Genomic DNA, 24,131 nt, shown 5'->3' on the forward strand with positions numbered 1-24,131 from the left:
CTTTCAGGCCCTTTAAACTAATTCACTCAGATCAGCAGGTAATTACTCCTACAGACAAGCAGGCTATTAAAATGCATGGAAGTCAAAGAAACTAAACTGGGAATAAGTTAAAGTGGAAGGTAGTGTCTTATAGTTTTGTACATATTAATCAAATGATTACTAGTCATCTCATGCTCACAAAAGGAGCTTTGTAATAAAACTGTCTGAGGGATTAAACCAATAATTTCACTAACTATGATGTAAAGGTACTTCAGAGAAGTTCGATATACCCTGATGAATTATTTACTTACTGCAAACTGTGTGGTATTGGCACAGAGAAACACGTACACACCTTTCAGTACCACTGTATCAACTGGTACCACAACTACATGATTGACAGTGGCAACCGTGAAATTACTTCAGAATAGTTTTATAACTGTTCAGACAGGAAGTCTGTTAGGAACTGTGAACCCTTATATAGACAGGTATGTGCTTTTCCAAATCATGTCCAATCAACTGAATCTACCACAGGTGGACTCCAATACAGTTGTAAATACATCTCAAGGATGATCAGTGGAAACAGGACGCATCTGAGCTTAATTTTGAGTGTCATGGCAAAGGCTGTGAATACTTAGGTACATGTGAATTTTTTTAGTTTTCAATATATTTGCAAAGATTTCAAACAAACTTGTTTCACATTGTCATTATGGGGTATTATTTGTAGAATTTTGAGGAAGATAATGAATTTAATCCATTTTTGAATAAGCCTGTAACATAAAATGTAAAAATACTTTCCGGGTTCACTGTAAATTCTATAAAAACAGATTATTTACAATGTAATTTAATAGATTGGGCGGTGAAAAAGGTCAACCATGGGTTTAACAATTCAGAGAAATAACAACATTTTTATATTGAAACAAATGTCAAATGCCAAAAAGGAATTATTTTTTAGAATTCTAAAAGCCAATTAAAAAAGCTAGTCTTAAACATCACTGCACTTAAAACTTTCTATATGGTAGACATAGAGATTACATGGGAGGATATGGCACAATTTCCCAAAAAATATCACATAGAATATAGTTATGAAAATTGAGCCAGGGCTTTAAAACATTTTAACATCTAATACTACCACCTAAACACTAGCATCTGACATCTAAATAACTCACATCCTACAGCCACACCTCCCATCCAACACCCCTACCCAACACTCCCATCTAACACCCACAATCAACACTCCCATCTAACACCCACAATCAAGACTCCCATCTAACACCCACAATCAACACTACCATCTAACACCCAAAATCAACACTCCCAACACCCACAATCAACACTCTCATCCAACACCCACAATCAACACTCCCATCCAACACCCACAATCAACACTCCCATCCAACACCCACAATCAACACTCCCATCTAACACCCACACTCCCATCCAACACCGACAATCAACACTCCCACCCAAACACCCACACCTCCCATCCAACACCCCCCTCTATACTCCCATCCAACACCCTCATCAACACTCCCATTGTTTCGTCAAGGGAAAGAATACACTATGAATGAGCTTTTCTAACTCCAGGCCTGAAGAGGGCAGAGAACCCAAATGTATAGGTGGAACTTATGATTTAGCCAGCGTTGCTGGAGGGGCTGCTTTCACCTGCAAAGGGCCTGATGTCCTCAATCCCATCCGAGCAGTACTACTCAGGTTCAGGAGAGGCGTCCATGCTGCCCTTGGCGACATCAAGAAGATGTATAATTCTGTTTGGCTAGAAGACCTGGAGATGCACCTCCACAGATTCCTCTGGAGAGACACTGAGGAAGGAGAGATTGAAGAGTATGGCATCACAAGGGTAAAAATTGGCGATCGACCAGGAGGGTGCAGTGCGCAACTGGCCATGAGAGAGACCGCAAAACTGCCCATGTTCGCCGACATGGAGGAGGAACGTAGGATCCTAGAAGAGGATACCTATGTCGATGACATCCTGACCTCCCATAATGACTTGCAAAAGCTGGACCAGAACATCAAATTAGTTGAGGAGATGCTGAAGGCAGGTGGGTTCTTCCTCAAGCCCTGGGTCCAGTCAGGCCAAAGTGGGAGGCAGGAGAGAGTACCAGGAGAACAAGGAGCGGAGTCAAACACAATATTCATTCTCCCAAACCAAATGAGGGAAGGAGACAACAAAGCCCTTGGAGTTGGATAATTTGTTGAAGAGGATAGATTGTACCTCATGACTTCAATCAATTTCTCAAGGAGAAAAAAGAAAATGAGGGTTGGCCAAAATCTCCTTAATGAAGAGGTGAGAGGGAAAACTCCAAATCCACTGACGAGAAGAGAACTACTAAGCTAAGTAGCTAGCCTGTATGACCCAATAGGCCTTGTCACACCTGCCAAACAAAAGGGTGCCATTTTGGTCAGAAAGGCGTTTCAGGAAGCTGGAAGCAAAACTCTGACCCGAGACACTTGGGATAAACCTCTGTCAGAAAAGTTGAGAGAAGAAGCCATCCAACTATTTGAAGAATACACACGTCTTGGCCAAATTACCTTCCATAGAAGCCTTACACCAGTCAATTGGATTGGAAAACCTTGGGGAATAACGTTCTCTGACGGAAGTGTCAAGAGCTATGGAGCCATAGTATACTTCAGATGGGAGACTAAGCAAGGCATCCAAATTAGATTGGTTGAGTCCAAAGCAAAGCTTACACCATTGGACCAAAAGGGAGAACCAGTGAAAGCTGAAATCTGCGGTGCTGTCTATGCAGCACGACTTAGAAAGTATGTCGAAAGGCATGGTCGAATTGAAATTGAACGATGGCTCCATCTGCTGGACAGTCAAACTGTGTTGGGAGCGATCCAGAGAGATAGTTATGGATATCAAACTTTCTTTGCAAACAGAGTTGGAGAGATCCAGAAATCCACGTCCGTTGAAGACTGGTGGTGGATCCCCGGAAGCCTGAACGTTGCAGACATTATAACAAGAGGAGCAGCTCCTGAAGACCTCCGGGAAGATTCCATGTGGCAGAATGGGCCAGCGTTCCTGCAGCAACCTATAGAAGAGTGGCCACATAAGTCAGCCAAAGAAGTCGCCACGTATGCCAAGGAAGGCCTAGATAAACTTCAAAGAAAATCCTTCTCGGCAACACTGACCAGAGCGCAAGCCAAGAGAAACAAGGGTGATATACTTCCTGAAGTGGGAGTTCAGAAGAAGGAAATTCAGTGTGTTGTACAGCAAAATGGGCAAGATAACCCAGATAAACTTAAGACTCGGATTCGAAGACCACCAGCTGGTTCTGCAGTAACAAAACTGATTGATATGAAGGAAATTCAGCAGTTTGACCAAGCTAATCCGAGCCATTGCCTGGGTTTGGAGAGCTGCAACAAGATGGAAAGAGATGTTGATAACGAATACAGCCTCAGATAAACCAAAGTGGGAGAATATTCTTTCAACAAACAGAAGCAAACAAGCTGTACTCACTGCTGGGGAGTGTGAAGATGCACTAAGAGACCTGTTCTTAGCAGCTCAAGAAGGTCGAACCTTTCACAACACCACACTCAACAGACTGTCTGTTTACAGAGATGAAGAGACTGGGCTCTTAGTTTGTGGAGGAAGGTTCCAGATCTTTGATGAGGACAAGACTGCTGTCCCAATTCTACCATATGAGGCATGGATATCCACTCTCCTAGCTCAAGAGGCCCACAGTGCAAATCATGAAGAAATAGCAGGTACACTTCTCCGGATGAGGAAGAGAGCCTGGGTGATAAAAGGCCAGAAGCTGGCTAAGGAGAGAGTTGACAACTGTGTGGAGTGCAGAAAGGCCAGGGCCAAAAAGTGCCAGCAGATCATGAGTGACCTGCCATTTGAGCGAATAACACCAGCCAAACCATTTGAATACACAACGGTGGACTTATTTGGACCGTATGAAGTCAAAGACAAGGTGAGAAAGAAAGTCAAGCTCAAGGTGTGGGGAATTGTCTTCTGCTGCATGGCATCTAGAGCTATATACACAGATGTTGCCAGTGACCAGTCAACTGAAGGCTTCCTATTGGCCTACCAAAGATTCACAGCACTGAGAGGGCATCCAAAAAAACTGTGGTCAGACCCTGGAACAAATTTTGTGGGCGCTAGACCTGCCCTCAAAGAGCTCTACCTTTTCTTGGATCAACAGAGTAAATCTGAGCTTGAAAATGAAGCCTCCAAGCATGGAACAGAGTGGATCTGGAAAATCCACCCAGCAGACTCCCCTCACAGGAATGGAGCTGCAGAAGCAGCTGTTCACACTGTGAAGAGGGCCTTGCACAACGTAGGAGGAGAGGGACTTTTTACATGGAGTGAGTTTCAAACATTCCTTTACATGGCTGCTAACCTCGCCAATGAGAGACCCATAGATGCCAGGACTCAAAGCCGGGAGGACTGCATAGAATACATCAGCCCAAATTCCCTTCTGCTTGGACGGACCGGACCCAGAGGTGATCTTGGATGCTTTGAGTTTGAAAACTATCCAAACAGAAGTTAACCGGTTTTGGAGGAAGTGGAGTCAGTTAGCTGGGCCCAATCTATTTGTGAGGAGTAAGTGGCACACAACACAGAGGAATGTGGCTGTTGGAGATGTTGTCTGGCTGGCGGACCAAAATGCCTGGAGGGGTCAGTATAGACTTGGCAGGGTCATCAGTGTCAACATTGACAAGAAGGGCATTGTCAGAGATGTGTATGTCAGATCTTTTCCCAGCTACCCAATCCCAACTGTGAAGCCTGCTCAAGAGAAATCAAAGAAGCTCTCAATCAAAATACCTGCTACAATTCTTCATAGGGATGTCAGACGCATCATTGTTTTACTTCCTGTTGAAGAAATAGAAGAATCTGACAACTAAAGTCGAATCTGTCTAATCCAGAAGTTTGTGTGACCTCCTTGGGTTCAAGGACCAGGAGGTCAAGTGGGAGGTGTTTCGTCAAGGGAAAGAATACACTATGAATGAGCTTTTCTAACTCCAGGCCTGAAGAGGGCAGAGAACCCAAATGTATAGGTGGAACTTATGATTTAGCCAGCGTTGCTGGAGGGGCTGCTTTCACCTGCACAATGGGCATGGGTATAAAAATGTTTGTGGTTAGCGTTGCCACTTCCTTTATTGCTTGTATTCCTCGACTTGAAAACAAGAAACACTCAGCTCGTTGTTCAACCCTAAAGACGCAACTGGTATGTAATGTTTGGGATGATTTACTATGTTGCATTTAGTGGTTAGCACAAATCAAATGTTTCATTCTAGTAGAAGTGATTATTCATTTCATTTTGAATGTATCTTTTAGTGCAGATAATGTGGCAGTGGAAGTAATTGTATGAAGTGTTGGATTACATTGAGATGTTTAAACAATCCCTTTACTTAAAAGCCATGCTTTGTTGCCTTGTCATGCATTGGTAGTGTGAAGTAATGTATGTTTATTTTCTGATTATCTTTAAGGTTATCAACCTATCGTCTATCGCCTATTGTCTATTCCTTAATCTGTGGTCCATAATCCTATGCCATTCATTTCATTCAATTACACTCAACAATTCAACTGTTTCAACATATTACCAATGCCATCAAAACCATCTGGAAGAAAAATAAAAATACCAAAAAGGAATTGAGTTGTCCCTTTGCATCCTTCAAGTGTTGAACAAGCCGTTTTCAAGTTTGGGTAGAGCTGAAGTGTTTAAGATAACTTGACACCCATCTAACAGCCACGCTCCCATCCAACACCCACAATCAACACAAACACCCAAACACTACCACCCAAACCCTCTCAGCCAACACCCACAATCAACACTCCCACCCAAACACCCACACACTCCCACCCAAACACCCCCACTCATCACTCCCACCCAAACACCCACACACTCCCAGCCAACACCCACACTCCTCACTCCCATCCAAACACCCACACACTACCACCCAAACACCCACACACTACCACCCAAACACCCACACACTCCCAGCCAACACCCACACTCATCACTCCCATCCAAACAGTTAATAATAAAGTAAACTTGCCAAGACAGACAGATTAAATACAGAAATAAATGAAAGCAGACTTGTGAGAATAATAATACACATTCTTGCTAAATGGGTCAAATATTTGTATTCTACTGTACAATACAGTACATACACAAAATTTCAGATCATTGTCACACAACAGGTTTTCAAAATCTTCAGTTATTGATATTTTGACCTTTTGCAGGGATCTACAAGCTACACATCCTCAATGATTGCTTATTGATTTATTTCGAGCCTAGAAACAAAGATGACACAGAAACAGCTTAAACTTAAGACTTAACCTTAGCTCTTTTAAAATTCCTTTTCAAGTAACACCTTTGCCAAAAACATCCTTTTATCAGAAACATGTCACATCAAGTACAGCTTACTGTCAAAGTGATAATCTGACTTGCGGAGTGACAGATGAGCTACAAATCCTGACCAGACCACATCATTTATATTCAAAACACAATTTTATATAGAAAGAACCATATATGAAAAGGGTTGTTTGAATAAAAAATAAATAAAAAAACAGACATGAACAGACAGACTGACTGACATGCAGTCTGTCCAAACCGGTTCTAGTTTACATTTAGAGCAAAGTTCACACTGTTTATTATAGCTGAATATTTATCACAGGAGATGTGAAGCAAGCAGATCTGCCTCGGTGACATTAAATGTCAGGTGCTTCATATGAAAGCTAGAGTTATTGAATTTTACACACACACACACACACTTTTTCCTCTCACCAATCCAGTTTAGATTATTCATATGCTATTCTGAAATTTTTTTTGAAGCTTTAAAGGCAAAATTTATTTTAAAATAGGTAATATTTGTTTTTTATTGTGAAGTTGGGGAAAATACACATTTATAAGCACAAACATATATTTTAATATCAGTGTTTAAAGTAATGAAATAAACAAAAAGGAATGGCATATATTAGAAGACATACCAGGAATGTTGTGTATGGTTATAGCCAGAATTAACAACACTATCCGTCTCCAGCTGCTTGCTGACGGACAAATGACTTCCTTTGGTCTAGCGCCCACTTCCTTCTCTTCTGCTACTTGACCAAAGTAGTTTCCTTTTCTTCTATGGTGAACGTCTCCATTCTCTATTTTATCTGTAAGAGAAACATCAGCCTAACATCAGTGTGGCTCTGGGGAAAGACTTACTGTACTAGCTGGAATCTAAAGTGATTAGAATAGTAGTCTTGGTGTGAAGACAAAAAGAGAAGTTCCTGAAATACATTAATTAATATCAAAATGCATTGTTTTGCACTTCAATCTTGTTGCCACTCAACCATTTCCTCTTAGACTAATAAACATTTAAGTGTGTCATCACCATTGTTCATTGAAGTGCTTGGGCTAAACTATCCCATGCCCTTGTTAACAAGAACTGACAAACACAAATCAATATGTACAATCAATTTCTAAAGAAATCATTGCATGACTCAATAGCCTGGATTACGCAAACTTGGAAAAGAAGTAAAATGTAATGAAGAACACTAGAATATGATTAACCTTCAGCTATCCACTACACCCTTTTAGTATTATTGCTATAAAGTTATAAATAACTAAAACGTAGTCATGGTTTGATAATAGCACAGTTTTTAATTTCATTCTCAAACCTGACAAAATATAACAAAATGATGTAGCAGCAGTCCAATTATGGGAGTCATCTTTTAGTAGCATATTCCACTACTATGGTTAAATAATTTTTAAATAATTTCTCGACACAGTGGATCACGTGGTCCGCATATTAGATTTGGCACAGGTTTTACGCAACCTTACCATTTTCATCCGGGTTCGGGACCGGGCACTGAGAATTAACTCTTCAGTGGCTGGGTTAGTGCCCTGCATGGGAAACGAACCTGGGCTGCGGCAATAAAAGAGTGTGATCCTGCCGCTGGGCCACCTGGGGGCTATATAATTGTAATTATACAAAATAATCTGCAGTAAAACTGAGGGCTTTAAACTGTCACAAAAGCACCTCTGAATTGCAATTTTTGAAATAATGCAGATGCATACGTATAAACAGACAAGGATGGACTGGCATCATTAGGAAGCCAAAAAAAAAACCCTAATTGACAAAAATCAGCTATAATGTGGTAGCTAAGTGTAAGTAAATAACATATAGTGATATTATCTAGTTAAGTACATTAATACAGACTAAGGGTCTGTATTCCTGTGATTTCCTGTCAATGTCATTACCTTCTCCTGATAAAGTATTGTAATGAAGCATATTGGGTTTGCAACAAGGACAAAAAAGTCATCAAGTTGTTGGCAAATGTTTCCTCTATGAGATGTTCTCTGTGATGTTCTCTCCTCACACTCAAGTAAAAGATTTTATATGAATTTGTTTAGCATCTTCATTTCTCCTGAGTGATCAATAGGTAACTATGCATTGTAAGTAGGGGATTCTTGTATTGTCTCCAAATCCCACAAGATCCAAATAAAATCTGTAATCAAACAAAAAAATTTGTTAAACTGAAATGAACAGCCTGGGTATGAAATCTGCATGTCGTGGTTACTCTCAGTATAAATCTGTTGTGTTTCATTATTAAGATTGTGACTTAAGAACAAATCTTGAATAAATGGTAACATTATTTAAATGTCAATTACATTAGACCTCCATACAACTTCCATGAGCACTGCATTTATATTAATACTGCAATATTTGTAAGACTTATTTCAAATCCCATGAGAAGACATGCAGAGGTTTATGATATATTTAGCTTTTTACAAAAAGAAAAAACAAAAAAGAACCTCAGTTACTTTCACTGTTGGACAGTTTTAACTATTTTTATGCAAATTTAATTATTTTCCCTTATCTTAAAACAGTCCCATCTAAATAGATGTTACTGTATCTACAGCTTAGAGGACAATGAAACTCTTACTGTATATATACACTCAATAACTCAATACTCTTCAGCAGCAGTGTTAGTGGTCAGTACTCAAATAAAGTAGGACTTTATTTGGACAGAAAAAATCTAAATAAAAACATGTCTTCATACTAAAGTAATAAAAAAAGAATAAAAAAAATAAAATTATAACATTTTTGTGAAACAATAGGGGAGAGGAGGCACAACTTGACATTGTTCCCGTCCCCATCCTCCCCGTCCCCCAACCCCATACTCCCAGCATTTACCAAAAGTCCCCTGTTCACTACCTCACTCGTCACCCTGCCAACTCTCCTCCTCCATGTTTATTTCCAAACTGTGGAAACACTGTTTCCCCTCAGGATACACATTAATCATGTTCATAAAGTATTTAATTAAATACTCCCTGTTATAATGAACTACTCAGCAAAGAAGAAACAATTATAGTGTGTTAATTATACAGACACAATCTCTGCAATACACCACTTCTGTAGGGACTGTAATCAATTACACACTCAGATGCATTAAGTCATTTTCTGTTCACAGTTAATTAAAATACCCTAAACAGTGACACAAAAGTAAGAAAGAAAGAAAGAAAGAAAGAAAGAAAGAAAGAAAGAAAGAAAGAAAGAAGGAAAGAAAGATCTTTAAGAGATTTCATGCTTTATAAATTCGCTTTTTTTTTCAAGCTAAAATACATTACATATCAAATCATTATATACTCTGTTATAATGCATATTATATTATTCAAATTACAGACAAAGAAAATCATAACAGCTCAATCACAAATCAATCAGTTCTATGTAGATATCTATAGTAGAAATAGTACTGTACCTACGACATGCTAAAGTTTAAGCTATTGATCTATAGCTGAAGATATTTGCTTTAGTAAGCTGCAAGTAACAAAGGCACATTTTATTAGTTAAAATGGCCACTCAATGCTTCTTATTATTATAGATTTATTTCTAACAAATTCTAGCACTGTCGTTGCTTGTTTTTATAACAAATTAAATTTACAAGAAAGAGACAAAATATCAAAAGAGTGATATTAAGTAAGCAAAGAAATAGGAACAAAGTGACGATTACAGGGTGAGAAACAAGACGTGTGTGGGCACAGAGAGTGTGATTAGTAACAGAAAGTACAATTAATTTAGAGCACAATTAGTAAAGAGTACAACTAGTAGAGAATATAATTAATATATGCTTAGTTTAGAGTGTGAGTAGTTAAGTGTGACTAGTTTTGAGTGTGATTACTAGAGTGTGATTAGTAGAAAGTATAATTAGTTGAGTGTGTAATTAAGTTTAGAGTGTGATTAGTAGAGTGTGATTAGTTTAGTGTGATTAGTTAAAAGTATGATTAGTTGAGCATGTGATTAGTAAAGAGTATTAGTAGAGAGCGTGATTAGTAGAGAGTGTGATTAGTAAAGAGTATTAGTAGAGAGTGTGATTAGTAGAGAGTGTGATCAGTAAAGAGTATTAGTTGAGAGTGTGATTAGTAGAGCGTATTAGTAGATAATATGATTCATTGAGAGTGTGATTCATTGAGAGAGTGATTTGTTGAGAGTGTGATTCTTTGAGAGTGTGATTAGTAAAGAGTATTATGATTCGTTGAGAGTGTGATTCATTGGGAGTATGATTCACTGAGAGTGTGATTAGTAAAGAGTATGACTGTCACTTGCTACTGAGGTTTACTGACAGTGAAGTGACAGGACATTTTATGTCCCAGAGTGCATCATGCCTGAGTTGACTTGACCTTCTGACTCTCACTTTTAGCTCTGCTGTCATGGCTGGACCTGCTTGAGTCCCTACTGCACTCTGCTCACTCTGACTCTCTTCTGCTGCTATGGCTCCTGTCACTCTTCAGACCCAGCAGGTTCATTCTGATGATACTGCTGCTTGGAGATTGTGAACTTTTGTGACTCACTCTGCTGCTGTGGCTGGTCCAACATAAATGCTCTTAACATCTGCACTTCCAAATACAGTTCATGCCCAAGTCTCATCCATGATTCAGTGGATAATCTCATATCTGCATAGCAGATTTACAAGAATTTAAATGTTAATATTTATTGATATTTAAATAGGGATCTTAACAATGGTCACTGTCACAAAGCTGTCTTACAAAAATCTAAATACAGTGATACCTCGAGATACGAGTGCTTTGACATACGAATTTTTTGAGATAGGAGCTGTTCTCACTCACTCACCTCACTCATTTTCTAACGCTTATCCGAACTACCTCGGGTCACAGGGAGCCTGTGATCTCAGGCGTCATCGGGCATCAAGGCAGGATACACCCTGGACGGAGTGCCAACCCATCGCAGGGCGCACACACACACACTCTCAGATACGAGCTGTTATTCGACCAAATTTTTGCCTTCAGATACGAGCAAATTTTTGAAATACGAGCATCCGAGCCGTCGCCACTGAAACAAAGATCCCCAACAACCACGTGTGCTCTGTTTCCCCCGCCTCAGCTTCCCATGTCTCACTCGGTTAAAGCCGCCTTTCCACTGCACACGACAAACGGCGGTCGATAAACCTATTTTTGTTACTATCTTTATTACTGTATGTTTTTATCCAATATTTGTCATTTATAAATACAGGTACTGTACATTTTTCATATTCAAAACAACTGGAGTGGAATTTTGCGAACTGGAACGGAGTAATGGGATTTCAATTAATTTAAACGGGGAAAATTGCTTTGAGATACAAGCAATTTGAGATACGAGCAAAGTCACGGAACGAATTAAACTCGTATCTCGAGGTATCACTGTATAACATTTTCATTTTTCCTTTTAAATTTTATAAATTAGTATACAAACTGCTGCATTACCTTCTGACAATCTGCTCATACTGAACATTCTTTCAACTGTTTGTTTTTGCAATATACAGATGTAGACAAGTAAGGATTTATAATCTCAATCTCCCAGAAGAGGACAGCTTTCCCATTTTACAGATTATCAGAGATTACAATATACACCAGGACTGCTGTAAAGTTAAACTGAATTAAATTAAAATGTAACTTTTTTAACACACAATCCCTCATTTCTGAGGTTATAAAATTCCTGCTATCATCAAATGCAATAAAATGCTACTGCTGTAAGCCTGCAGGTAGAAGGGTAATACTGTAAGAAGGTTCTATATTTTTAGTATTTTTAGTATGATTTGACAGCATTATGCATTAACCGGCTTCCTAATTTTAAATTAGTACAACTTTAGTAGTTACTGCTGTCAGCCAGAAAGGGAGCATTAACATCCCAAACTTTACTAAGCACAATGCACACAGGCCTGGATTGATGTGATGACAGCGTTAGGTGTTATATGAACTGTGGAGTCCAACAAACTGTTACATGGTTCAAGTTACATAGATTTGTTCATAACTAAGACAAAACTGTATTATTAAAGAGGCTTATCTTCATTTCAGTCACGTTTTACACAGTTCTGATGAGATTTTTTGCTATGCTTCTTAATGTGACAATGATTTATCTTCTATCTTGTGCTGCAATTCATATAATTAGAAAGACTTTAAGGGGCTCACCTGCATTTTTCTCTGTAGATAACTAAAGTCTAAACATATTTAAATGCAAATGTAATAAAGATGAAACATTTATTCTACAGGTAACTGGTAAACATTTCTGGACATAAATGATTGACAGCTTTTTCTCCGGTCGAAGGCGTATGATTGTATTTAAAATTGCATTTAAAATGGCCTTTCTTATTCATGTAGTTAAAATAACTCAGATAATTACTTATTTTACTTAAAAAGAAATTAGGCCTGACAGAGTATGTAGAGATAGCACAGTAAATGATTGGGTTGTTAGGATACTCTGTCTGAATGAATGTAATCTAAGCATTGGATGAGTTTTGGGTCTTTTACTTTATATACTGTATGCACAGCCGAACTCAATTATCAACTAATGTTGTAGCCGAATATTTTTTGTTTATTTTATTGTAAAGCCTAATAGAATAAAAGTTTCCCACGATTGTCTAAAGTTCCATAGCACTGATTTTCTTCATACTTATGCCAATAAATGCCAGTCACCCGTAAAATAGCATGTGAGATCACAGCACAGCTGATTTACATTCAGTAACACCCACAAACTCTATAAAAAATGCATGTCGGCTATAACACACACACACACACACACACACACACACACACACACACACACACACACACACACACACACACACTTCCACATTTTACAGGGCAGCAATTCTTTTGTCCTAATTAAATGGATAGGATAGATCTTATATGTCTTCATTTATGGATTTGGATTTATGAACTGAGAGTATTCATTCAAAATGTGAACATTTTAAAATCATTACAATTTTTTTATTTGAAGCTGACAAGTCAAGGTTAATGTTAACGACTCTCCTTATACTTTGATTTATAAAAAAAGGAGCTCTGTTAAAACATCACTGATTTTCCGAACTGGAGTTTCATGAACACATTTGTTGGCTAAATGTGACAAATAAATCCATTTGCATCCAGGTTAATGAGGCTCAATAAGTGTAATAGGTTCCTTACCAGCTGGCCAATTCAGAATTCAGAGATTAATGAAAATGAATGAATGACGTTGATTTGTAATTGTTAGAGACTCCTCCCTTTGAACAATATTGCATACAAAAGTGACTTGAGTAAGTGTGCGCTAGTGTAAACTAGCAACCTGATAAGCCTGATAATGTGAATAAGCAAAACTTTACTTCTTTACTAACCAATAAATTTATACTTTCCAACGGATGCTGCCTTATTTGGAACCTCCAGGCCTACTGGCTAAAGTAACAAATAATTTTTTAACCTATAACCTCTGTTGAGTAAGTGGACAAGGAAAAGAACAACTCCACTTCAGATCTCAAGACGGATTTAAGTCTTAACCAAAAAGTTCATTATGCATATCAGTGCATTGTCTCTGAATGTCAAGAAAAAGGCTAGAACTGAATAAACTCATTATTTGAAGGTCACCGTAAGACGCCGCAGAGCACCAATCCGATATGAAAAAAACACTTCATAATCATAACTCCTTTAGATTGCTGCCTCTTCCTTTTCCCCTGCACCATTGAAATTGCACACTTACTCATTCTAGCCTTCTGGTGACAGCCCAGGACACAAAACAAACAAAATAAACCTGTTCTGATTTCATCAGGAATTACAGAAGCAGAACAACTGCAAGGCTTGGACTTATTTCTAATGGTATTTAACAGAATCACTAAGTCACTAGTCAGTAACTAAATACTACTAAATGCCCAGATAGCTCCAGTATTCCCAAACTGATATCTAATTTGTCCTGGAAGTACAAATACTCACAAAAACCAGTAGTCACATGTCATATAGTCACAGAATCATATAGTAATTAACTGTAGCTGTTCCAAAGGTTTCTTAAGGGTTCCATACAAAAAAACTACAGCTTAATCAATGTGTCTTAGAGTTACATGATGCTCCAACAATGTTTATACAAGTAGTAATAAGCACCTAGAGGGACTCAGGACAACCAGCTGGCAATATTACCTCAGAAAGGTTATTAGATGTACATTTCTGCTCCATGTGGCAAATGCACTTCTTCAGTTTCTAGTAGTATAATACTTATCTCACAGCACTGCTCATTTCTCAAACCTGACTGATCAAGCAAAAATGTACACAAGTTTATTTTATTAACTGCCTTTTCCTCTAATAAATTTCAAGAGAAATAATATTATGACCACACATAATAAATCAAATTTAAATCACTACTTTAAGGAACTCCTGACCAAAAAAGAATATACACAGAAAGGAAGTGATAGATAAAAACTTTAAACTTGACCATGCTTGAGCGCTCTTTAAAAGCTCTAAAATAAATATCCATTATTTTCCTCACAAAATGTTTCCACAAAATTATTATTATTATTATTATTATTAGGTAGGAGAAACCTTAAATAGAACAGTAATCATTTAGTGGCCTATTTCAAACAGTAGCAGATTACAATATGATTTTAAGTTTGCATTTGCTGCGAATTTCATTTATGTTTCTAAGGGCACAAGAAGTTAGAATTATTCAGCAATGAGTAAAATATTAATAAATTAAGACTAACATTTCTTATGTTATGCAGTGACAGCGTGCAAGCAGCAGCAGTACATTTTTTCCACAACATTACCCTAGACCTTAGTGTGTCATTGTTTTATTTGCTTCCTTCTAATTAACACTGCATTTGGGTCCAAATGCCCCTGAGACTTCACCTATAAATTGGCAATTATTCTGAAAGGTGCAAGACATTGATTACACACTCATAAAGAAATCAATTTCACTACATGATGCCCAACGTATTGATTAGAACCCTTCCCAATTAACTTTAGATACCTCTAATGTTTGACGCTTCATCGCCTTGGAACAAATTCTTTAAGTGGAGTGGCTTCAGCACACTGGAAGGAGAACTCAACTCATTTAAGCATTTTTGAAGGGCTTTAAAAGACTCAAAATGAAATTATGTCAGTATCCTCAAACAGCAACTCTAAATTGTCTAACGTGTTCCATTTTCTGTATTTAGGAGCTAATATAATACACATACTTAACGCTGTATCAAAAAGGAAATCTCTTTGAATTAACGTACTTAAATGACAAAGAAATTTCATTCAGCAATCAAGCAACTTTAATCTCCCTATACACTTACCAGAAAAAACCTCACAAACACAAAATGGACAAAAGAGCAGCAGTTTTGCACTCAATACAAAGCAAAACAAAGATGTTTGTCTTTTAATATCAGCCTCAGAATAAGGCTGCAGAGAATTGTGCAGTTTGTCTTAGTAGGGTTTAACAACAGCTAGTAGGCCAAGAACAAATTATAATGTAATATCAGGTGTCTTCTGTTAATTCCAATATATTTTTAATTGCATACTTATTAAGCTAATGCAGCTAAAGCTTCTGATGTACAATTTAAGCCATTATTTATAATACAAGTTTATATATATTTTACATACCAAAAATGTGAGCGAGTTTTATATGAATGTGAGAGATAAAGAAGAGAAATTAAGAGTGTTTTAAGTGTATTAGAGGTGAAATAGTGAATAAGAAAGTGTTTTGTTTGTATGAGAGAGATAAAGCAAGTTATAGAACTAATGTTATAAGTATCTAATTTGGATAAAACTAATTGGCTTCCAATTATCCAACTAATTGGCTTTATTATTAACAATTTTATTAAGATATGAATTTCACAGAAAATGGTCACATTTCATCATTTTATCATGTGTCAATAATTAACACACATAAGGGGCATGGACTTTCCTGATACTCAGGAACACAGAGTCTATGATTTGTAATGACCATCTCAATAATTACTATTTATTACATTTTCACTATGAAAGACAAAACAAGTCAGGCTGTAGAACAGCTCTACCTGCTAAATTATTCAGCAGTGCTGCGCTGCTATGACGGGTTTGTTGCATAATTTACATTAAATAGCAAGAGTTTCACAAATGTATTGATTTGCAAAGATCAATGTGAAAAGCATATAACACACACATACTCACACACAACAACAACAACAACTTGGTGCAAACAGAAGCACAGTGCACATTTGCTGTATGCAGATAAACTAAAATATTTGGTAGATCGAGTGTTTAAGAGCTTTTATAAAGACCTGCCTACAAGGCAATAAAAATGTTTTATTCACTAAGAATTTATTAATTTACTTTTACCTGCACTTTTATTTTCAGTAGAAGCTGAAACATTTAGAGTCAATTCAATTCAATTTATTTATTATAGCATACAGTGATGCCTCGAGATACGAGTGCTCTGACATACAAATTTTTTGAGATACGAGCTGTGATTCGACCAAATTTTTGGCTTGAGATACGAGCAAATTTTTGAGATACGAACATCCGAGCCGCCGCCGCCGAAACAAAGACAACCACGTGTGCTCTGTTTCCCCCACCTCAGCTTCCCGCATCTCACTCGGTTAAAGCCGCCTTTCCACTGCACATGACAAACGACGGCCGATAAACAGGAAGTCATTCATTTCCTATGGAGAGCCACAAAGGGGCTGCGTGAGGTGCCGACCATATGCGGATGCGGTAATTTTCGGATCCGTTAAAAATTTTTTTACTTGTGCGACTACATCGCATCTGATATGCCGACTGGACAGGTTTTTATTAAAACAACCGGCAGATGTTAGTGAGGAAAGAGTGACAAAAAAGGCAAAAACAAGTGAAGAGAAAAGCGATGAAGAAAATTAAGCAAAATTAATGTAAAGAAAACAGAAATTGTAGCAATTAAGTTCAGATAAGTTAAGAGAATTTCAGTTCTGTCAGGACCACTTTGTCAAAAGAGGATTTATTAGATGATATGCATACAGTTATGGTTCTGTTCTGGGCAAGAATCCATGCGTCTGTCCGTGCGCATGCATGGACAGAGCGGAGAAAGCAGCGAAAATAGAATAGACCCCCGTATAACAGAACCACTAATCATGCATAGTATTAGATATGCTCGCTTACGCGTTTTTGGAAAGTAATAAATGAATGAATTGATAAATAAATAATTAAATAGTTACAGAGAGAGAGAAAAATATGTGGAGATTTATGACGTAAACTGGTACAACGAACACGGGTTCCGGCATGGTGGAGTCGGGGTTGGAGGGGGGAGTTTAGATCGCAGCAGCAGTGAAGCGCTAGAAAGCGGCTCTATGAATGGGAATTTAAATGGTCGGGTAATATGGAGGTCGTAACCGGACTGGTGCGCGTCGTGGACAGCTGATTAACAGCTGATGCACGCTTGACGACGTGGCCTGCCAGAACTAACGCGATGCTTGATTTAAGTTCGTTAATTTTAGTGAAGTTTAGTTAAGTTCCATTTAAGTGTAAAGTAGCATTAAGAGTGTACAGTAGCGAGTAAGTGAACGAAAGCGAAAGTGTACATACGAGACAAAATTCCTCCTGTTTAATCCTCCCTCAACCTCCGTGCGCATCTTCCGTAAAGTAAAACCAGTTTATTTTTTTTAACATTCTCTTTTATTACTGTATGTTTTTATACAATATTTGTCATTTTATAAATACAGGTACTGTACATTTTTCATATTCAAAACACAAACAAAACAACTGCAGTGGAATTTTGCGAGCTGGAACAGATTAATGGGATTTCAATTCATTTAAACGGGGAAAATTGTTTTGAGATACGAGCAATTTGAGATACAAGCAAAGTCATGGAACGAATTAAACTTGTATCTCGAGGCATCACTGTATTTAACAAGGGATAAAGGACAAGTTTAAATCTAACTGTGACAGTCTTACAGTCTGTCAGTCTTACGGATGGTGGAAGTCGATCTTTCAGTATAATAAAATTACAGATTTGAACTCACTTCAAGTTAAATAAAAATATTTCCTTTCAGTATTTCTATCAAAAAAGATTTTCATTATGTGTGTGTCTTTGTGTCTATGGGTGTTGAAGACAGTTCTCCAGATATAAAGTACTGATTAAAACCTCGTAAGACTTGTAAGACTCGTAAGCCGTTTCTCCGCAGGCTCTTATCTCACTCTGCAGCAGACAAATATTTCTGTGCCATGTGAATATTTCTGCCATTATTTCAGAATTATATGAATTTCTGCCCCCTACTAATGGAATGGCAGTGCTACTTCTTTTGTTCTGCTATACACTGAAGTCACTTGGGATTGAGATCAAATAAATAATATAAAACAACAGATCTCCCAAATTTTAATCTTTAGTGCCATCTCAATGAATCCCACTTGCATGATAAACTGCAAATCTCAGCCCTTGATTCCTTTAATGGTCTCTCTTCCCACCTGTGCCTTAATTCTCTTTACTTTTTCTCTTTGTAAAAAGAAAGAAAAAGTAAGCAATCCTTTCTGATCCACAGGTTCTGGACTTTGTTTACCTTTGCAGACACTTATAGTGTACCAAACACTTATAGTGTGCAGACACTTATAGTGTATCCACATATAGTGTACCAAAGCCTTCAGGTGTGTTAAAAAGGGGGTCCTAAATGATTCACCTCTCTGGTAAACAGAACCTTCACCCATTTTTCTGCCCCAGAGTGTACAATATAATAGACTAGCACAACACAGAGGTTAGAGGACATTCCTCTTTAAAGAAACAGAATAAGCAATGTGCAATCAGACAGATAACCAGCCTCACTGTGTGCTGGATGTGGAACAGAATGAGTATCAGAACCCATAAAGGATTTTTTTAATGGACTGGATAAAGAACCAATCAGCACCTTCCCTCTTTACTGCTGTCCTTCACTGGTTTACTCTGATGACTTCCTCTCTATCACACCCACCCACACACAGACACACGCACAGACACACACACAATCATACACACATGCCCACACACAGTCACACATGCCCACACACACAAACACAACCAAGCACACACACAAACACACACAAAACACACACACCCACGCACATACACTAATCCGTGCGTGCGCACACACACACACACAATATTTAATTTAAAAATACGTGTTAATCTGGAATTTCAACTGTGAAATAGAGTCTGTGAAATGGGACTGACTTGCAGAGCTAGGGTTCAGAGTCTGCAGAGAAAACATCATCTACACCAAAAGGATGGTATTACAGTTGACAATACGGGATGTTACCAGATCATGAATAAGAACCTGAGTGCTGTGATGAGGGAGCAATGGACTGGTGTCTAGCAATATAGCGTAGGTGGAAGAAGGCAGTGCATGAGATGTCATTGATGTGTGAACTGAACGCATGTAAAGTGTCAAATGTGAAACCAATGGTCTGGTTTGGGAAGTGTGGACTTAAAGACAATTACTTTTATAGTCACTGATGCTTAGGAAGTTATTAGAAGGCCAGACTTTGCAGTAGAGAAGAGGTCATGGAGTTGTTTCAGTGCTGTGTTTAAAACATTACAATTCATTATGTTCCTGAGGTGCAAATGAGCCTGGACCTGAGATGCTACTGTCAGTTCAAAAAGTTTCACTTTAAAAAGATTTTAATTATTTGAATTGTGAGGATCTGCAACATAATCTTTTCAGAAATGTGATGGACAGCAAATAAGTATCTCATACAAGCGATAAACTCATGAAATGAACAGAATGACTAATAAATCTCTTAAAAAAGATTGTGATCCGAGACAGGAGTTTTATTTGAGTAATTGAGATTACTTTGCACTAGAATATCAAACTAAGTCAAATATATGACCATTATTGTGTGTTGGAACCTTAAACAATTAATGCCAACACTATCTATGGTAAAAATAAAATCCTTATTAAATATGCTTATTAAAATAACACTCGGGACATAACACAAACATATCGGGGTATTGTTTGTTTTAATGGAAAAAGTCACTGTTTTTTGCCAAGTATTAGTAAGACACATAGAAGGTTTTAGGTCTGCAATGAGATGTAGTTTATATGTGCAGAAAAACCTATAGCACATTGCTGTTTTTAGATCAGAATTTTAAGCGTATGAGGAAAAGTATGTGAGGAAGAGGTTTGTAGTAATGTAATGAAAATTCTTATGGGATCCACAATGCCCCAATGATGGTATATAGTTAATGGTGGCTCGTAGCAGGACCTGAGTTGGTAGAACTCTGACGCTACATATGTCAGTTGCAGAAAGCCACAAATGGTAATAAGGAATTAGAGCTGGGCGATAAAACGATAACGATATGTATATATATAAAATGTGCTCGATACGACGTTCGATATTTTTTATTCTTCGTCGGAAGAAAACAGAGGTTGCGTAGCAAGTTTGGTTGCATTAACAAAGGCACTCACTCTCTGGTAACCTAGCAACTTGGGGGTAACACTCTAACAGCCAATCATGTAAGAGTATCAGTTTGGTTGCGCCATATCGTTGTCTCGTGCTGGATTCCTCTTCAGTAACCGGCGACTGATGAGCAGAAAATGAGCCGCAGCGAGAGAGGAAATTGTAAATAAAAGAGGAAAAGTCAGTGCGCCAGTATGGCTGTTTTTTGGATATTATAACTAGGGCTGAAACAATTCCTCGAGTAACTCGATTACAAAAATTGTTCGAGGCAAATTCCTCTGCCTCGAAGCCTCTTTTAATTCATTTTAAAGCTCACGTCACGTTCTTGTGCAATTATTTTGTGTGTATGTGCGCGCGCGCGCGTGACAACGTGCTTACGTAAAAGCGGAAGGAGACGCGAGGAGTTAGCGGTCTTTTGATTTGAGGGCGCGTGCGGGCTACAAAATGTAAGGGCGCGATAACAATGTCAAAGAGAAGAAAAAACAGGAGAAAACGACAGAAAATGTCCAAGTTTTGGGACACTATCAGAGCGTCTGTTTTCAGCAGCAGGAAACATTTCTTCAAAGCGCAGGGCAAGCCTCAGTTCTGAGCATGTTGATATGTTTACCTTTCTTCGTTGCAATCACATGCTCCTTTAAAGACTTTTAAAGCACACACACGTTGAGAGAGAGAGACTTTTATATTCTGATTAATATATATATGCTTAAAGAACTCGGTGTGAAACCATACATGACTCTAGGTCCAAGTTCCTGTTCATGTTTTTTGCCTCTTAAATACCACAAAGCATTCCAAATTAGACAGTAAAGGTTTGTTATGCCTGCGCTGTAGATTTTGAATCTTTTAGTTCTGAAAGTTGCACGACTTAAAGGCAGTATTTTTGTATTATTATTACTATTTATTTTAATGTATGCCTTAGTTTTGATACTTTTATAATTTATTTTTTTTTGTTTGTGTATCTCAGAAAAGGGTTCATTTAAAACCCAGAATGTTTGGTACTTAAATGTACTTAATTCTTATCAGTCAACTTTGTCATTGTTCACAGTACAAGTACAGACAGAGAAACAATGGGTAATATCTAAATGTTTATTTTTGATAGAAAATATTGTTGTATGCATTGCATACTATACATTTAAAAAATAAAAGTTAATTTTTCTAAAAAAAAAAAAAAAAAAGGAAACCAATTACTTATTCATTTTAAGAGACCCGTTTTATTTTCTCTTGTATATTTAATATCGCTCTTTAATTAAGCAAAAATACATTTTATCAGATTACTCGATTAATCGATGAAATTTTAGGTAGAATACTCGATTACTAAAATATTCAATAGCTACAGGCCTAATTATAAGTCTACGAAAATATACTTGAATAGTTTAACTTCAAGTATGATTAGAGTAAGAATAACTTGAAGAGTTACTTTTTCATATTTCTGCAGGTTTTATATTTCAAACAATGTTACTGTATTGCATCAGGTTTGTTTTTTATATTACAGATGTATCTCAGTCTACCTCAGTTTTATTTATCCATCCATCCATCCATCCATCCATCTTCTACCGCTTATCCGGGGCCGGGTCACGGGGGCAGCAGTCTGAGCAGGGACACCCAGACTTCCCTCTCCCCAGACACTTCCTCCAGCTCCTCCGGGGGAATACCGAGGCGTTCCCAGGCCAGCCGAGAGACATAGTCCCTCCAGCGTGTCCTAGGTCTTCCCCGGGGCCTCCTCCCGGTTGGACATGCCCGGAACACCTCCCCAGGGAGGCGTCCAGGAGGCATCCGGAACAGATGCCCAAGCCACCTCAGCTGACTCTTCACGATGTGGAGGAGCAGCGGCTCACCGAGCTCCTCACCCTATCTCTAAGGGAGCGCCCAGCCACCCTGCGGAGGAAACTCATTTCCGGGATCTTGTCCTTTCGGTCATGACCCAAAGCTCATGACCATAGGTGAGGGTAGGAACGTAGATCGACTGGTAAATAGAGAGCTTCGCCTTGCGGCTCAGCTCTTTCTTCACCACAACAGACCGGTATATCGACCGCATCACTGCAGAAGATACACCGATCCGCCTGTCGATCTCCCGCTCCATCCTTCCCTCACTCGTGAACAAGACCCCAAGATACTTAAACTCCTCCACTTGAGGCAGGAGCTTTCCACCAACCTGAAGGGGACAAGCCACCCTTTTCCGGCTGAGAACCATGGCCTCGGACTTGGAGGTGCTGATTCTCATCCCTGCCGCTTCACACTCGGCTGCAAACCGTCCCAGTGCACGCTGAAGGTCCTGATTTGAAGAAGCCAACAGGACATCATCATCTGCAAAAAGCAGAGATGAAATCCCGTGGTCCCCAAACCGGACTCCCTCCGGCCCCCGACTGCGCCTAGAAATCCTGTCCATATAAATAATGAACAGGACCGGTGACAAAGGGCAGCCCTGCTGGAGTCCAACATGCACCGGGAACAAGTCTGACTTACTGCCGGCAATGCGAACCAAACTCCTGCTCCGGTCATATAGGGACCGGACAGCCCTTAGCAGAGGGCCCCGGACCCCATACTCCCAGAGCACCCCCCACAGATCACCACGAGGGACACAGTCGAATGCCTTCTCCAGATCCACAAAGCACATGTGGACTGGTTGGGCAAACTCCCATGAACCCTCCAGCAACCTGGTGAGGGTATAGAGATGGTCCAGTGTTCCACGACCGGGACGAAACCCGCATTGTTCCTCCTAAATCCGAGGTTCGACTATCGGCCGAATTCTCCTCTCCAGTACCCTAGCATAGACTTTTCCGGGGAGGCTGAGGAGTGTGATCCCCCTGTAGTTGGAACACACCCTCCGGTCCCCCTTCTTAAATAGAGGGACCACCACCCCAGTCTGCCAGTCCAGAGGCACTGTCCCCAGCCGCCACGCGATGTTGCAGAGGTGTGTCAACCAAGACAGCCCCACAACATCCAGAGACTTGAGGTACTCAGGGCGGATCTCATCCACCCCCGGTGCCTTGCCACTGAGGAGCTTCTCAACCACCTCAGTGACCTCAGCTTGGGGGATCGATGAGTCCTCAACTGAGCCCTCTGCCGCTGCTTCCTCAGTGGAAGACATGTCGGTGGGGTTGAGGAGATCCTCGAAGTACTCCTTCCACCGTCCGAGAATGTCCCCAGTCGAAGTCAGCAGATTCCCGCTCTCACTGTAAACAGTGTGAGCAGGGCACTGCTTCCCCTTCCTGAGGCGCCGGACGGTTTGCCAGAATTTCTTCGAGGCCAACCGATAGTCCTTCTCCATGGCCTCACCTAACTCCTCCCAGACCCGAGTTTTTGCCTCTGCAACCACCCGGGCTGAAGCTCGCTTGGCCCTCCGGTACCTATCAGCTGCCTCCGGAGTCCCCCGAGCCAACCAAGCTCGATAGGACTCCTTCTTCAGCTTGACGGCATCCCTTACTTCCGGTGTCCACCACCGGGTTCGGGGATTGCCGCCACGACAGGCACCAGAGACCTTACGGCCACAGCTCCACGCAGCCGCGTCGACAATGGAGGTGGAGAACATGGTCCACT

At 39.3% G+C, this 24,131-nt stretch overlaps 1 protein-coding gene across 2 annotated transcripts in view; it reads right to left on the reverse strand.

The window, feature by feature from the left end:
• LOC132841499 (zinc transporter ZIP11-like) overlaps positions 1 to 24,131 on the reverse strand; it is a 103,777-nt gene that overhangs the window by 22,264 nt on the left and 57,382 nt on the right. For both annotated transcript variants that reach the window (XM_060863836.1, XM_060863835.1), the window contains exon 6: positions 6,941 to 7,111. In XM_060863836.1, coding sequence (XP_060719819.1) covers positions 6,941 to 7,111 — 171 coding nt within the window. The remainder of the gene's footprint in view (positions 1 to 6,940; positions 7,112 to 24,131) is intronic.

This window comes from Tachysurus vachellii, chromosome 2 (genome assembly GCF_030014155.1).
Source record: "Tachysurus vachellii isolate PV-2020 chromosome 2, HZAU_Pvac_v1, whole genome shotgun sequence".
Taxonomy (NCBI): Eukaryota; Metazoa; Chordata; class Actinopteri; order Siluriformes; family Bagridae; genus Tachysurus; species Tachysurus vachellii.